At 44.9% G+C, this 17,655-nt stretch overlaps 1 protein-coding gene across 1 annotated transcript in view; it reads right to left on the reverse strand.

The window, feature by feature from the left end:
- Crim1 (cysteine rich transmembrane BMP regulator 1) overlaps nucleotides 1-17,655 on the reverse strand; it is a 177,640-nt gene that overhangs the window by 128,713 nt on the left and 31,272 nt on the right. The window contains 1 exon segment of the mRNA XM_032908896.1: nucleotides 8,177-8,350. Coding sequence (XP_032764787.1) covers nucleotides 8,177-8,350 — 174 coding nt within the window.

Consider the following 17,655-nt stretch of genomic DNA (forward strand, 5'->3'; position numbering starts at 1 on the left):
GCCAGCTCCCACTCCCCTCTGGGGATCTAAGCAAGTGCTCTTGTCACCCAGATGTCCTTGTGGCCACTCAAAGGGCTGGGATTCCATAGCCTTTGCTCTTATCAGGAAAACCTTTTGGTGCAGGCTAGGGTTCAGCTGGACACAGCTGGGCCAGGCAGCCACTCTGCAGCTCTGTGTGGTGGAGCACAGGCTGAGCCCCAGGGAAAAGAGAGAGGTCACCTCCAGCCAAGACAGAAACCACAAACACAGGAGGGGCCGCTCAAAGGTACTCCCGGGAGAGAAAAACTTCAACCTGCTGAAGCCAGGGATTGGATCAGCATCTGGTAAACACTCCCTGGAGGTAGAAACAAAACAGAACGTTTAAACCTGGTTCTGAAAGAGCACCACTTCCCCAGCTTGAGGCCAGGATGCATTCTGTCCTTTTAGCAACATTAATTGATGTATTCTTAAAATGCACGGTGTGTAAGTTTTAAAATAAGACATACACATGTGTAGCAAAAAAACGTTCTCTGCTATGTCTGGTGGTGCTTTAACCTGAGCTTAGACATGGAAAAGGATAGGCAGGGGGTTGGTTGAACTGAGCACAACCCAGGACAGAAGAGATGGCTTGAAGGTGTAGAGTTATGTGTGTTCTTAGAAAGGGTAAGACAGGGGCTGGGATTTAGCTCAGTGGTAGAGCGCTTACCTAGGGGCGCAAGGCCCTGGGTTGGTCCCAGAAAAAAAAAAGAAAAAAAAAAAAAAAAAAAAAAAAAAAGGGTAAGACAGAAAAAGAAGAATCAATGAATGGTACGGGACCTCAACAGAGTCCTTGCCTATGGAATGTGTTTGGGAAACACGCTCTAATGTCTACATGAATGTTTCACTTGACACTAACTCCTTCCTGTATTCATTCCCAGTGCAGCAGAATAAACTTTGCCCTTTATTTACCTACCCATGCTTCCCTTAGCAACGGATATAAAATCTTTAGTTAAGACGTCCTCCTATCTCCTTGAAGGGCACGAGAACCCACAACCCCCAGAAAGGTAGGTCACTGTATAATGTCCCGCAGCTAAAATACAGATAAAATGAACGGTCTTTCAAGCAACTGCTCCCTCCAACTGGTCTGAGGCCAAGTTCCTTGAGTTTCCTGTTTTTATTTCCCAGATACTTGACACTGGTTTCCGCCTTCTGGAAGCCCTTTCTGTTTTTCCTGTGCCGCTTATCAGACCATCGAATTGGCAATGATCTCAAACATGTGTTTAACAATAATTCCTCTAGAAATTTATATCTATGTGTTTAAAAAGGTTGACTTAACCTAAGCTAAAAGTCTACTGTTTCAAAATTTTACTTTGATTCTATTTTACTTCCCCTTATCATGAAATAAGGGTTAAAGTAATTAACCCTGTCTCTTTAGACACACACACACACACACACACACACACACACACACACACACACCCACACACACACACACACACACCCCTCTTCGTATATATGTATAGGCATTTATTTTCCCCAAATGAGAAAACAGAATGACGATGTAGAAGTTCTCTGATCTGTAGACTACCAGTCTTGTTGATTCTGCTGTGTGATGTTTTATTTGCAAGCCCTTTATAGGAAAGTTTTTGTAGAGAACGGCTCGCTGTATTACCAATTCATGATTGTCTCTATAAAAAACGAGGCAGCGATACAGATTTAAAGTTGCACAGAGGCCTTACTGACTTTCATGAGCAGAATAAGTATTTGTAAGTGGCCTCTGAGCAGACAGAGGGAAAACCATCGGGGACCCTGCGAGTAATGAGGTCCTTGCGCCATCTGGAAGGTGAGGATAATGTGTTTTTTTCACTTGGCCACGAGAAGAGCTAGCAGTTCCAAAGTTGATAAGCAATATTAATCGGATTCACTTAAAATTAAAATTTAAGACGGTGTCTATGAGATAAAGCAGTGCAAACGTAAGCATAGCCTGGCATGGCTTTCAGGTCTAACTCAACTGAAGAAAAAACGGAATCTATACCAAGCAAATTTTAATGCAGGATCTCATTTAATCATTAGAAATCTGCCAATACTAAAGTCCTAAAGTTGAGAAGGCGGGGTCCCCCCCACCAAGCAGCTTGCTTGAGCCTCTACATAAACAGGGGTTGAGCTTATCCTTTGGGGGAGCAGGAGAAGGGAGAGAATTAAGCATATATGTTGCATCATCAATGAATATATTTGCAGGGCTGGAGAGATGGCTCAGGGGTTAAGAGCACTGACCGCTCTTCCAGAGGTCCTGAGTTCAAATCCCAGCAACCACATGGTGGCTCACAACCATCTGTAATGAGATCTGATGCCCTCTTCTGGTGTGTCAGAAGACAGCTACAGTGTACTTACATACATTAAATAAATAAATTAAAAAAAAAATAAAAGAATATATTTGCAGCAGTTTGAAGAGGCCACGAGGGTCCCGTAGGTATCATAAACCTCGGTAGATGTATCATGCACAGCCCGCGCCTATCCTCTCGTCAATGGAATAACAGACTCCTGAGTTGCTAGAAGAACCTTGTAAGCTGGAGTCTGCAAAACGGAGTTCCTGATTATCCAAGTTATGTACAATTATTTCCACGACCTGTGAGCTAAGCATCCCGATGTCATCGCTCCCATTACAGTCAATATTACGTTAGGCAATAATTGAGGGCACTGATATTTAATGCCACGTAGGACGTCAGTATAATCCACCCGAAAATCCAAGGACGTGAGGTTTTAGACAGATCTCTCGTACCTTAGGGTGAGACAGGTAGGTGATGCAAAGGTTATGCAAATCCTCTATCACAGGAACTAATTTCAGAATTTATTTTATCCTTGAATGTGTGGTGCCACAATGCTAATATCAATAGCAGTAGTGATAGTAAGACTTTTCCACGTTTCTCTCATTGTATGTGCACGCGTGTTTGGAGACAGCTTGCAGGAGTCCGTCCTCTCCTTCCACCACACAAGGATCAAACTCAGGCCCCCAAGCTTGGCAGCAACGAGCATCCTTACCCACGGAGCCATCTTGCAACCCATGAACAAATAACAGGTAAAATGTCCCCACTGCCTTTTAATTTCTTTTAATACTTGCTTGGAAGAAATCTTGAACTGCATGGTGAGACCACCATGCGTTGATAATTTAAAGCGAAAGCGATCGGAAACCTATGCTTTATTTTGAGGAGCAATGGAAGAGGTGGTTCAAACTTGTTCTAGTGACTGAAGACACAGTGTTCTCTTGGGCCAGTATAATGAATCTATTCCTCTGGGGAGGGAAGCAGATCCGCATAAACACTGTACGGTCCTCCTACTCATTGTCGGGAAAGCCAGCAGGAGCCCTTTCTGCTAGGGCTTCCTGGTCTTGCACAGTCCCCTCCTGTAGGTAATTCCTGGTGAGTCAAGAGTCCGAAGGAAACTAGGAGACACCAGGCTCTCCCAATGGGACTTGCCCAGGAGAAACCTGCAAGGGAAAAGACCTGCAGTTCTGCCTTCTCTGTACTTACGTGACAGGACAGCAACCTTCTTACTGCGGCTGGAAGCATCTCTCTCCGTCAGCTCTAAAGGCAAGCGGACCAGGACCGACTTCTGTGCAGTGCCTCACGTGAGCATGAAGCATGTTACCACACCTTTTTCTGTGTGTGTGTTCTGTGAGTACCCCCTACGTCTAACTCACATACACATTAAGAGCAATTTTTTCTTTTTTGGGAGAAAGGTCTATGAAAGCACACAGTACAATGTTGCTTTCAAAATACTAGTGGATTTTTTTGTTTAGTGACAAACATTACAAATGGTAACAAGAACCAGGAGTCCTGAGGAAGCCACAGGGCTCAGCCTGTACTGGACTCGAGGGACCAAGAGAAAGATAACCATCAGAAATAAAATCTAGCCTTGGCCCCTGACCCCGCGGAGGGAAAATATGAAAGAAAGCATTAAAAAGAAAAAGAAAAAAAAAACACCTAAACTAAAAATGGGTTAGAAAGAAACAATATCATTTCCTCAGATAGAACTGAAATAATAAATTTAGTTAAAAGCCAATGCTCTGGGGTCCTTAATATCTAAAAGGAAAAGCAAAATAAAGCGAAGCAAAGCAAACGACCCCACAAGAATAGAAGGTGTCTGTCTCTGTGTTAACGTCCGTCTGGCTTCAGCGAAACACAACATAAAAATCCCAGTTCCGTTTGTTTTAAGCCGTGGCAGGAAAATAAATACAGATAGAAAACTGTATAAACGGAGCTTGTCTTGGGCTAGCTATAACACATCTTTTGTTTAAAAGTGAAATTAAACCTTTCCTGGCATGACGTGGTTTACAGGCCTGCATCCCGACAGCCACACAGAAGTCCTTCAGCTAACGGTAGAGCAGAGTGGGTTGGGGAGCCCAGGGGTGCATTGGCCCATGTACACCCAGCAGCACCTCCTGACTGAGTAGGTCCAGAGAGGAAGGCATGAGCACCAAGCAGTAAACAGAACAGTGCCTGAAGGTTCAGATGTGTGCACTGGTGGAGGGAGGGCTCTCCTGGATCCTAATAGTCTATGATTATAATCATGTTATCACCTCCTTTTCCAGTCACCTCCTTATCTCAGGATTTCTGCTTTGAACCAGATCCCCTTCTGGGGATGGGCGGACCAGCTCTCATACGAATGGTCCTACAAGCTTTAGGGACAGCAAAACAAAATAACAGAGCTGATCAATCAATTACTGCACAGCCTGTTAAAATGATCTATCACGTCTTGCCATTCTGGCGCCAACAACTGTGCGCGAATTTGTCCCTTAGCTGAGAGCGGCCATGCCTGAAGCCTCACCCCTTCTGACACTGCCTTCCTTGCACTTCACGTCATGCTGGTGTGCTAACCCTCCTTTCTCCTATATGACGCTCCTTCCTGTCACGCCAGTCTTCCTGAAAAAACGTTTCATGCAATCATATCACGTACCCCAAAGGCAAGGAGGACGCCACCTTCTCCTTGGAGAAGGACTCATCGCCCTTATCTCCACTTCCGATCTCCCCGCCCCTCCAGGCCCATTACACACCTCCTGGGCCATCGCTTCTCCAAGGACACCTCAAATATAGCAAAACAAACTTCGGAAGTAGATCCCAACCAATCCCCCATGGAAGCTGCTCTCCTTGGATCCCATACTTAGCAAATGACTGCTGTGGATATCCTTAGTATCAGACCCTAAAATCAATCTCAGCCATCATCCTCTAAGCATATCCATCCATATTCGCCAACAATTCCAGGTTCTCCGATGGATACCATCTTTTCTGCCCATTGCTTATACATTCCCGTTTCTGTAGAACTCCTCGACGGATTTCTCAGAGGTAGACGCAATTCCCATCTCCCCCACTAAGCCTCCTTTCACAAGTTGATTTGCCCACTCAGTATGAGACAGTGATATAAAATATCGCACACTGTGACTGCACCTTTCTTCAATCAGAGAAGACAGTACACATCACATAACGTTACTTCTAAGCACTTGTAGCTAAGCTCAGGGAGGGCTTCCGAAAGCCCCATGGGTCTGCCTCCTTTTCAAAATGATCACTGCACAGTACCAAAGCGCCCTCCAGTCCTCTCGGCTACCTGCCTGGCCAGTTTCCCTAGTGTCTCACATGTAAGTCATGTAAACTCTCGGTTCAAAATTGTGTGTTTTAGCTCAGGCTGTTTTCAGTTCTAAAGCCTATTATTCAAACAGGGGTTACCGCCATCATATCTTAAGATACAGTTCTAGGTGAATCTTGCTTGACCGGAAGATTCCAACTATGTATTCAAACTTCTAACAGTCTTAAAGAATTAATTAATCTAAAGATGGTAAGCCAAAGACCATCTTTAGATTCATATGCTTAACAAGAAGAATTTAAAAAAAAAATTACACCTCTGAAAAGAGAAATCCCCCAACCCTCAAATGATCTCAAAAACTACAGAATGCCTTATTTGAAAAACAAAGCATTTAACCCTTAAAGGCCTCAATGAATCCTACCTTTGGATTACATAAAGGTCTTCTGACAAAACGAGGTTTTTTGTTTTTGTTTTTTTTTTTTTTAAAGGAATTTAACTAGATACAGTAATTACTGTGGAATGATCTCATTGTAAGAGACAAGAAATGTCACAAACAGCCACTGGAGAATCACTCTTTGAAAGTCAACAGGAAGGTCACGAACAAATGCCTAATTCGTTAGGAATGAAGCTGTCCTAATTTTACGTGACCAGACAGCAGGTCTGCTGACACAGCTTTCTTAATCAAACCGTTACATTTCAAGCAACCTAGACAGCTGTGGAGAGACCGTGCTCAGGAGCACGGCATTAGGTGAGTGACTGCAGTGGTTGAGGGACAGTCACTGCAGAGCACTGGGAGACTGAATGCAGCTGTTTCCCAAGTATAATAAGAATGGCAAGATGTGGTGGACCTAGTCTGTCACTTTATTTCACATAATCTGATTTTTAATATACGGATAAAACTATCTAAAGAGTATGTAAGTAAATCATCTATAACCCTTGGTTAACACGATGGTTAACCTTGTAACTTACCTATATGTGGAAGCTCGAATCAGCCACGTACAAATTTAAGGACTAGAAGGAGTGTTATTTACTCCTCTCTGCAGTTCTAAAATGTTGTGTCAGGCTGGGGAGAGACATCAGCCCACAGACTCAACTAAGCAGGGCTCATGGGGGCTCACAATGACTGAATCACGGACCCGTAAGGTCTAAGCTAAGCCCTCTGCACATAAGTTATGGTTGTATAGCTTGGTGTACTTCTGGGACTCCTAACAGTGGGAGAGGGTGTCTGCACTGGGGACCCTTTTCCTCCTACTGGTTGCCTTGGCCAGCCTTGATGAGGGTTTGTGTCTAGTCTTATGATAACTTGTTATGCTGTGTTCCATTGATATTTTTGAAGGAAAACAGAGAAGGAATAGATCTGGTGTAGAGAGGAGGTATGTATGTGGGTAACTGGGAGGAGTGGAAGGAGGGGAAACTGACTGTGATGGGATGTGCAAGAGAAGAATGAGTATACGAATACGCACGCACGCACATGCACACGCACACATCATCAGTAAATCCCTTGCCTAGTATGCATGAGTCTCTGCCTGGGTTCAGTCACCTATACCACAGAAGAATTTTTGTTATTTTATTTTTATTATTTTCTACTCTAGTCCCTCAGTGGTTAAGTAGTTCTGGTAAATGCAAAAGAGCAGCACTATTTTATAGATTATTTTAAATGCCTTATTATTTAGAACGGCTTAATAAATCTAATGCACTGTAAAAACTAATACATCCCAGCAACTTCGGTCCTGCTCAACTGCCCCAGGGGCTTGACTTTGGACACAGAAAATCCTTGCTATTCCAAACTGCACGTTTTGTGACTCTCAGAAAGGCGGCATTCTAAAGGAGAAGGGCGAATTGAAGACTGTCTCCTGTTCACGATCCTTTTCTGTCATCCCCCTCCCCACCAGGAAGAACCTGGGGCTGAGGGAAAACTCAGTCCTGGTGGGGCCGAGTTCATCCAGCTTCCCTCCTCTTACTTGTTCAGAGCTCCAGCACCAAGCTCGGCCTTCCTCCACTGGGATGTCTATGTTTACAAATATATTTTCAAGTTATCAACTGCTTTTTCTAGGCTACACGCACGAACAGACAAAATTTCTGGACCCTGTTAGCGTAATTTTCTCGTTACTTTAACGTAATTTCTGACTTCTCTCCAGAGGTGAAGGGTCTCACTATCCATTCCCACCTGCCCGGTTCTGGTTCCTGGCAAAGATCACCCCTAGCCTTCAATGTGAAGGCACACACTTCTTTCCTCGATCGAATTCTTCCCCTCCGCCAGATGAGCCATCTTTCTAATTAGCAGAGCACCGCGCTGGGGTCAATCAAGCAGAGCGGACCCAGTGACAACAGATGCTGCCCAAGCACACCGCTCAGGAGACCATCCATTATGCAGAGGTGACCTAGGCCAGCTGGCACAAGGTACCCTGCTCGCAGGACGACTGCGCGCCCTCCCACACTTCTGGGAAACGCACGCTTCAACTGCATCAGCACCTGACACACCGCGCGCGCTCCTCCGGCAGGACTCTCTAAGGTTGTCTGTCCTTGTCTTCGGAGGCTCAAACGCCATCACTGCTCCGTGGCACAAGGCTGAGCCTTACAAACGAGAGCAAACAACAGCAGCCGGGCAGCCGAGGCAGCAGCAACAACGGCACGGCGTGCTTACCTTCGATCCTCTTTAAGGCCGAAAGGCACATGTCCTTCCTTGGGAACTCAAAGGGGTTGTTGCAGGTTCGGATGGTACTGCATTCGCATCTCCCGTTGATGATATTGCAGCCCGAGATGAGGTTCTCATTGCAGGGCTCAAAACCGAGCAGCTGGTCGTCGTCCCAGTCCTCGTCTGCAAAACAACGACCCAGAGAAGGGTTTCTCTCACCGCTTCCTTCAAAGGCCTTGAGATCAAACACACACCCGGGAAGTCAAGCTCAGCACCCAAAGGTGAGGCCTTCACCGGTGAAAGGCAGTTCGGGGCAGCCATTGTACACATGGGTGCACCCCACCTCCCTAGTCACTGGGAAGCCCGAAAGGCAGCCACACATGAAGAAATTAACAGAGTCACGTTTGTGGTGGAAATCCACGACTCCTGTGTGCCATACACCAGCTATGAGTCCTATAAAACGCTTAGCTGAGGGAGCAGGGGTGGGAGATAGCTTGGTCGGTAAAGTGTATGCTGCACACATGGGAGGGCCCGTGGAAGTGTGCTGGTGCACGTTTACAATCCGAGTGCTGGGGCGGTGACAGGAATCCCTGGAGCTGCTGGCCAGTCAGCCTAGTGAACTGGCCAGTTCTACGGCCCCTTTCTCTGAATAAAAAAAAAAAATTAGGAGCGGCCTGGTGTCTAAGGAATGACACCCGAGGTTGTTCTCTGACTTCCATATGCAAAGGCATGTACAATCCCGCTCGCAGACAGACAGACAGACAGACAGACAGACACACACACACACACACACACATGCATGCACAAGCACTTTTTAAGTTTTGAATAAAGCTTCTTCAACCACTCCATGTTCACTAAGAGTATACAGGAGCTAATTACCTTCATCAATCTCAAAAGAAAAGTTAGGCCACCTTTTCCTTACTGTCTTGCACAATACGGCCAGGAGGCTAACGGACACCAAGCATCGTATCCCCCCGTGAGGGAGGGGAGCGATGCAGTGAAGGGTGGCATTGCCAACAGATTTTGGAACCCCCTGCTGGCACCCAGCACCACCTCCAACAAAGATGAGGGCCACCACCTCAGCTACAAAGGGCTACAAGCCAGTGAGAGGGAGAGGCCATGACATTCTGAAGGTGAGACCAACCCAAGTGCCTGACCTGGGAAGGGAAGAATGGTAATAAATTCGGTTCTAAAGCCAGCCTGGGGGCAGGAGAGGTGGTTCGCCGTTTAGAGCACCATTCCCGGCACCCACAGGGTGACACAATCCCCTGTAACTCCATCTAGGGGAGATGGGATGCCATGTTCTGACCTCCCTCAGCACCTGCACACTCATGGACCTACCATAGAAGAACACAGTTAAAAATAACGAGAATTAAAAATCTTTAAAACCAGCTCCCTCCCCCACCCCCGGAAGCCAGTTCAGAAAAATGCAACAGACACGAGAAACACTAGTTAGGCTCCATTATGTCCCTCCTAGTTCAAACACCTCTTACAGAAACCCACGTACTTTTCTGCACAGACGCCGGGACACGACACGAGTCTTCCTCTCTTCGTGTTATCTTTAAAAGACCCTATCACACCCGAACTGGGACTGAGTGCTGGACGGCAAACATGTTTCAGATAACGGTATCTACAGAGGAAACTTCAAAGTGCCTGCATTTAAGAACACTTTACACCTGTGCTCACACTGAAGAGAAAATGTCATCTTAAGACAGCGTTTTCCGGCTGTGGTGTGCAACTCTAGGCTAGGGTTGCCCAGCCTGTGAGACCCTGACAGGAATTCACAACATGGTGGGGAGGTATGTTCCCATAGAAGACCATGCAAACACACGGCTATGGCCTCTGCAAAGCTAACACTTATTACTGATGCCGTCCCTCGATCACACACAACACAAGATGATTCTCCTTTTTTTTTTTTTTCCCATATGGAAATAATTTGCTTGCCAAGAACTCTTAAGAGAAAAAAATCACAACCCAAAAAACTTCAGGGTGATTCTTTGAGACGGTAGAAGAGAAAAAGATATTTGTTTTGATTTTACAGTAGGCTTACCTACACCATCGATGCCCCAGCTTTGATGATCTGTTTTTAAAGTTTAAGCAGACACCCGCGCGATCTACTTTTTAATCTGTTCTTGTACTGAGCCTATATTTAACACGCAAATAATACTCACACACACAAAGGCACATTGCATGGCAACCAAAATCCCTCATATACCCTGAAAGCCAGAAAGTACTATGAGCACCTCAAGCTCAAAAAAGCTTTATCTGCCCTCTGTAATGACATTGGGGTCGCACCTCAGTGATGTCTCACGTGTGTGTGGCTGCTGATGTGTTAATGTGTGATGTGTGATGATATTAGGACAGTCTTGGTACAGTTCTGAGGAACTTGCAAATGACTTCCTGTGAATGCATATTGGAATTTGCAATGCAGAGATTAATCCTATAAATTTCAAAACTTGTAAGTAATTTATAAAACATTTTATCCATGTTTTCCTCCTCTTCCTCCTCCCCCTCCTCTTCTTCTTCCTCCTCCTCCTCTACTTCTTCTTCCTCTTCCCTCCCTCCTGCCTCCCCCCCTCTTTCTCTTTCTCTCTGATTTTTTGAGACAGGTTTCTCTGTGTAGCCCTGGCTGTCCAGGCTCATTCTGTAGACCAGGCTGGCCTCAAACTCAGAGATCTGACCCCAGGGTTTTTGGATTAAAGGTGTGCACCACCACCTTCTGACTTTCTTTTCTTTTTTAGTGAAAGGAGATCGCTTCTATTGATTTTTTTAAAGTATGTGCATCATTTCCAAATTGATTTGCTCACCATCATGGGGCAGGGAGAGTGGCGTACCGCCGAGTCCTCTATTCTCTCCCTATCACCTTTCCCTTATCCTTCAGCCTCCTCCCCCGTATTTACTACAGCTATCTTTCTGCACAAGCCAAGACTATTCAGTGGTCCTCTCTGGCCAGAGAGCAGAGTCCAAACTTTGCCATTGAATATAAGGTTCTTCATGGTATCGGCAGAGCCCTCCTTTGGTGACCCCCTCACACCCGTATCCTACTGAGGCTCTCACTGCGAGCCTGTAACTGTTCCCGTTGCTTTGTGTCTCTACCTACAACACAGGTTTGCCTTTGCTTCAACATCACTTTTATTCATTCTTGGAGGCAATTCAGGTCAATGTGACCTCTTTTGAGATGTCTTCTCCAAATGCCCGGGAGACTGAGCTGTCCCACCATCTACCTGCAAGCACTTGCACAGACATCAAGGTTTTACCCAAGTTACACTTCTCCAATAGGCCAGAGACCCAACTGGCAGGAGCACAACTATCAATTCCTGTAACTATCAACACCTAGTACAGGTATATATGGGTACGTGGATATAACAACAACGACAACAAAATAGCCTGTTATAAAACCCACACAAGATGTTGCAAGAAAAACTGTTTTAAGATGATATATATTAAAATAAAAAAAAAACTGTAAAGCACACCTTATTTTACAGATTGTCACAAAAGCACTGGGTGAGTCACATATTGTAAAGAAATGCTTTGGACACTGGTAATTTCTGACTAGGAATCATATGCCATTAATCTCCTTCTCAGTTTGTCTCTCAGACGACGTCCACTTAACACCTGGTGGCATTATCATCCTTCCAGGAAGCCCATTTTCAGAGCCAAGCTGCTTGACTACCAGATGCTTCTCCCTGTCTTAACAGAGGGAGACCGTTTGCCCTGAATGCTGAATCAGAGCTAAGAGGCAAGAACAGCCCCTTCATGATCTCCCTGGCTCTGCCCTGCTCCTTGTCTTAGCTGTGGTCCTGGTCACACCTACGCTTCCACAGTCAAGGCTGCTGCCCCCTTGGGATGTCGCCAGCACCCTCTCCATCAGCCAGAAATGAAGCCAACATCACCTTGTAGGTATATTTCGACATTATTGAAAGAAAATCTTTCAATTCTCTGGCCCCACCTAATCAATACTCAATTTTTTTTTTCTTTTTGGCAAGTAGTTCCCTTGGCAACGGCCGCTTTATAGGACGGGGAACAGCATGCCTCTAAGACAAATGCTTTTATGGTTTTCTATTACGGAACATTATACTTTAAAACAATTTAACAGAAAAATCAACAGGGATTGGAGGCAAAATTTAATGGAATTTGATTAGCCCACAAAGCTAATGAAATCTGAGACAATCAGAATGCAGTGCAGATTGAATCTTCCTTATCCTAATCCTTGAAACCTAAAATGTCTCATATTTCACAGGTTTATTTTTAAAATAAAATAAAATGTCTGGATAGACTTTGTGCTATGTCAGTGCTCAGAGAACCTTGCAGTTCAGAGAGTTCAGGCAGCAGGATCGGGGTGGTCTTTCTACAGAGCCCCACAGTGTTTGGTGAGTTCTTTTTGCAGGCACCGTACAACGAAGCGTCTGATTTTTGCCAGCTTCATTTTAGGCTGGTTAGAACAAAACCAGAGTCAGAATCAGGGGTGCTGCCCCTTATCTATAGCAACTACTGGGAATTCTACCCGTGATAAACTGTAGTCTACTAGACAAAAGGGTCAATAGGTATGCATTATATACTACAGAAGAGGTATATATGATACAGTGTAAAATATATTGCAAATTTTAAAGCTTCTATCTACGAGATAACAAACCGGGATGTTAATCATTTCTCCTGAATGTAAGAGAAATCCAATGTGCGGACAAGTTCAAACTGCTGCGTTTCCATGTGTGTCCAATTACACGAGCCTATCCCACTGCCAACAAGACATCTCCACTCATGGTTCTTACTCCATTCAGATACATTTCAGTGTGCAACAGAATTGCTTCTCGGGCAATCTCATTTCATCCCTCAGAACTAGTGAGACAAGGAGCTGAGAACTAATTCAATTAATAACCTTACATTCAGTTACAGAGCTAAGGGTCTCCTTAGAGGGAGGGTTTTGGGCTTTTTGTTATGCTTTAATCTTGTTTAACTGTTGCATTATTTACTCGGCACCACAATACAAGGAGGAGAAAAGGAAGAGTCACTAGAAGCCAGTGCCATAGCCTCCGTTTAAACCAAGATGCCAATTGTTTCTCTTGGCATTGTTTCTTTTGCTCCACTGTTGTCAAAGGGATACACGGCAAGGGGAGGGGATCAAATTTAGTATTACTATTGAGATAGCTGTGATCTTACAAGTCCATAGCCCAGGGCTTAAGAACTACTGCTCTGAAACACGGCCTTGCCCGGCTAGTGTACAGCCATCACAGCAAGGACACCCAAGACTACTTAACAGCACTGAACAAGGTCCATCTCTAAAGATAATCACTGAACCAGAAAAATGCTCCCTGTGGCTCGTATTTTAGAATACTTGGTTCCTGGTTGCTTGGCACTGTTTAGGAAGGTTATGGAGAGGTGTGGCCTTGATGGAGGAAGTATGTCGCTGGGATCAGGCTTTGAGAGTTTAAAAGCTTGCCCCCTTTCCAATTCTTTATTTCTACTTCATGTTTGCAACTGAATGCATGATCTCCAAGCTAGCTTTGAACTCTCCCCTGGGAAACCATAAGCCCAAAGAAACTCTTCTGTAAAATGCTTTGTTTCCGGTATTATATCACAGTAACAGAGAAGCAACTAACACGTATTTTAATATTAATTACCTAATACTAATTCTTCAATGCACTTATGCTAATATGTGATTTATAAGCAACAAATGTCCATGTTAAAAAACGAAAGTCGTTTATATGAGATCTCTTCTAGGATGTTAAAGTTATAGAAAAAAGCAGAAGCAGTTACTTGGGATCTCTTTTTGTTTTCAAACAATCACAGTAAAAGTATCAAGAACAGATGAGGATGCTGTGCAGGTAATCTTGTGTTTATCCCTTCACTTAGTACAAAAAAAAGATGGGATTCCCCTACAGCTAAAATTTCTGCTACATTAAGCCACCTAGATAGATTGCCAGCAAAAATAAAAAAAGCTGAAGAAACTTTGCCATATATTAAAAAAAAAATACATACAGAAACAGAGGAAGAAATGACTCTTCTAAGTTTTGTTTAATTCTGACAAAACTGGTCTCCATCATAAATGACCAGGTGCCAGAGCCATGGGTAGATTACACCTGTGTTGATATCTTTACCCCCAGCTCATACAGCTTACATTTATTGGCCATGTATACATGGCTTTATAGGTTTTAAGTGACCTCTCCTAACCCTGTTTGCAGAATGTAAGTGGCTTCTTTATTTTATTTGAACATCCTGGACTGCCTTTCAGTTCCATAGTCTCTCATGATATTCTGGAGGGTGCCTGAACTGGCCTTCCTCCACATTGGATGTGCAAGATTTTAAATACAGAGCGTTTCCATCCTGAGAGCAGAGAGGAAGCACTGGGCAGAGAGATGTGGCGAGCCTCAGAGAAGGTATTTGGGAGGCCCTTCAAGACCAGGTCTAAAAGGAAATAGACCCCTCCTCTGGACCTGACTGATGTGGGATTCAACTTCTCTGCTCATCAAACTACTCTTCCTTCCGGAAATAGAACATGTCAGCTACAACAACAGTTGCTGGATAGAGGGCTGCATTACTCTGAAATCCGCATTCCTGAAGGCAGAAGATACCTGCACTCTCCGAGCTTCTCTTTCTCTGCCTTGCCCCTGCCCAGGTTAATGGAGTTCAGCCCAAACTAAGAGATAGCCGCACTCCATTAGGTAGCAGTCCACTTGCCAGAAATATGCTAGAGCAGACACTGGAAAGCAAGAAACCAACTCACAATACACAATCAGAAGCTCACTGTAATGGAATTCTGTTGGCAGAGGAGAGGCTTTGGGGAATATAGATCAAATTAATTCTTCAGCTGTTCACATATCCCTGTGGCTACGGCGAGATGCACATAGCTAATACGGGTATCTCCCTCCACACCAGCCTAGAAACTCGTGTAAGGGTCCACAGGCTGCTCTGTGCAGCCCCAGCCCCCAGCTGGCTGCTATCAGGTATCCCGTTCTACTCCAGGAGGAACCTAATGCAGTGAGCGTTTGCTCTCTCTGCTCCAGGCTTAAAACCTATGTATGCTCCAGAAGTCTGTGCTTCCCTCTCCCTTTCTTGGGCTGCAATCAGGGCAAAGCAGGAAGGTCCTGTTTAGAGTTATGAGCAGAAAGGACTCCTGCTAGTGAAATTTTCCTCTTCAGATCTTGGCACGAAATGGAACTGTGTATGCGGTGTGTCCAAACACCGGAGTGGACAAAACTAAAGTCTCTAGAACAATGGCAATACTAAAATATCCACGTGAATATCCGCTCACGTGGGAAAGGGACATAAACCTCTAAACGTGGAACGAGCACGAACGCTGACTCCTACTGGATCTCGGTGACGAACGGTGGGAATGAGCAATGCGGTTAACCACACCACTCGTTGTAGGTTGATTGGTAAGTGTGAGGTTCTACCTCTGCACTTCTCGACAGATGCTTCTGCAGTGCGGCTCACGGGAGAGCCAGGAGAGAGCTACACATGTACACGGACACGTCCTTTTTTTGTTTCAATCACATCCGCCCCACGAAGATACTGGTATCTATTATGTGTGCCAAACCGAGCCAGGCGCCCATGCCTTTCGAGGTCAGGCGAAGGATTTCCATAGGATCATCATTCGCATCAAAGTCATAGCAAGTTATGTGGAGATAGTACAGGAAATATAGGGGAAATAATGTCCTTTCTGACGGCAGAATGTTGGTGAAGAATAGTAAGGAGGCTAAGGAGAAGATGTCTGGATTCTAGAAGCAAGGACTTAACGAAACAACAAAAGAAGAGAGGGCAGAAAAGCCTGGTGCTAACCAACAAACGACAAACCCCTTCACAACTCTGTCTACACTAGGAACGACCTTAAATTGCATACAGACGAAGAGAAGTTAAGATGAAGTGAGTAAAAGGAAGCCCTGGCCAGGTGACCACGACCTCAGTTCTGACGCTGGTTCTCAAAGGACTCGTGGGCACGTAGCTCTCTAGGCTCCAAGATTTTAATGACAGAAAAGGGAGTGGAATGGATAATTCATGAGGCCCCTTGAGACTTTACTCTCAAGTTTCTTTAAAGGTTTGCCAACACCTTTGAAATGGCGCAATACTAAAATTTTATTGAGGATAGTGCCACGGAACTATATAGCTCCGAAAGTCACCATTTAAACGTGAAGTGGTTTCCTACTAAGAGACTAGCTGAGCTTTGAAAGCTCGGTTTCCAGGTACGCACTGAGTGAGGGGAACTAGTGATGTAACCATCACTGTGCTCGAACGCCCAATGAAACATCTAACTCCGTGGCTGTCCATCAGCAAATGCTCTGCTGCCTGAAAGTCGTGAGTCTTGGTTAAGGGGAGACTCTCTTAGGGAGGGATCTAGTACTTTTTGTTTCATCTCTTCATCAGGGTTCCCTAAAAGCCTTCCTCAGCTGTCTCTCCCGTGTCCCAGTGTTTGATCTTCCTAAAGAGGTACTTTTGTATAAATAACACCCATTGAGAGGCATTAACAGAACAGCCCCAAGCTTAAGAACTCACTAGTTACAAACAATGATCTATTAAAAAAAAGTCCAACATCTGGCCATTCAAGTCCTTGGCATGGAGCACAAAGCCATTTAGACTAAGCCCAGGGCACATCATCAGCTTCCTGTCTTCCACAGGTCCCCTTGCACCAGTGACAGACACTGAGTGGAGTGGTGTCCACTCCTGTTCCCCGTGCTGCTGCGGGACTTCACGGCTTTGCACAGCTCTGCTTACTCTTCACAGAAAGCTCCTAGGAACTCTCCCCATCCTCAGTGATGAGCTTCCTCCGCCAAGGCTGCATCTCCTAAAGCTTTCCAAACAGCATCACCACGGAGCCTACGGGAGCTGTGCTCATCCAACTACCACGGTGGGTTTTGTGACACTGCTGCTTCCTTACTGAGCTATCTGAGGACCCAGCCAATAGCGACTTTGTAAGATTCATTACTCTCCGGAAGGGATGGGGACAGAAGACAGAAGGACTTGAATGAGAGCTAAGCAATGTGAATATTTGAGGATCCGATTATTTCTAGAAAGTAAATCGGGCGCAAGATGAAGAAAGCCACCTATGGCCAAGAAGCAATTTCGGATTTCAGGTTTTTTACTTTGAAAATATTGATATAGACTCCAGTCTTTTCATCTCAACACCGTATGAATCAATGCTTCTATGTATCAATATTAATGACATTTTGAACAAGTGAATAGATACACTATGCCTCTACCATTTTAGAGAACTAATAACAAGTAATAAACTCTTAGTTTTCTTTCTGCCACTTCTGCATATCATGGCATTAGATAATATGACACAAGTTAATGCTTTTTGCCAGAAAGGCACTTGGGCGCATGAATAATGCACAGAACTATTTTATAAATATTAATGTATGCCGCAGCCTCGCAGCTGTTAGTCAAATAACCAAGAGCAAACCAGAAGACAAGGCATGAGAGCTGCACTCATCCAAGAGTGTGAACACCTACAATAAAAAAAATGTGAGCGCCTACAGTGAGGAGTGTGAGTGCCT

The sequence above is a fragment of the Rattus rattus genome, chromosome 7 (assembly GCF_011064425.1).
Source record: "Rattus rattus isolate New Zealand chromosome 7, Rrattus_CSIRO_v1, whole genome shotgun sequence".
NCBI lineage: Eukaryota > Metazoa > Chordata > Mammalia > Rodentia > Muridae > Rattus > Rattus rattus.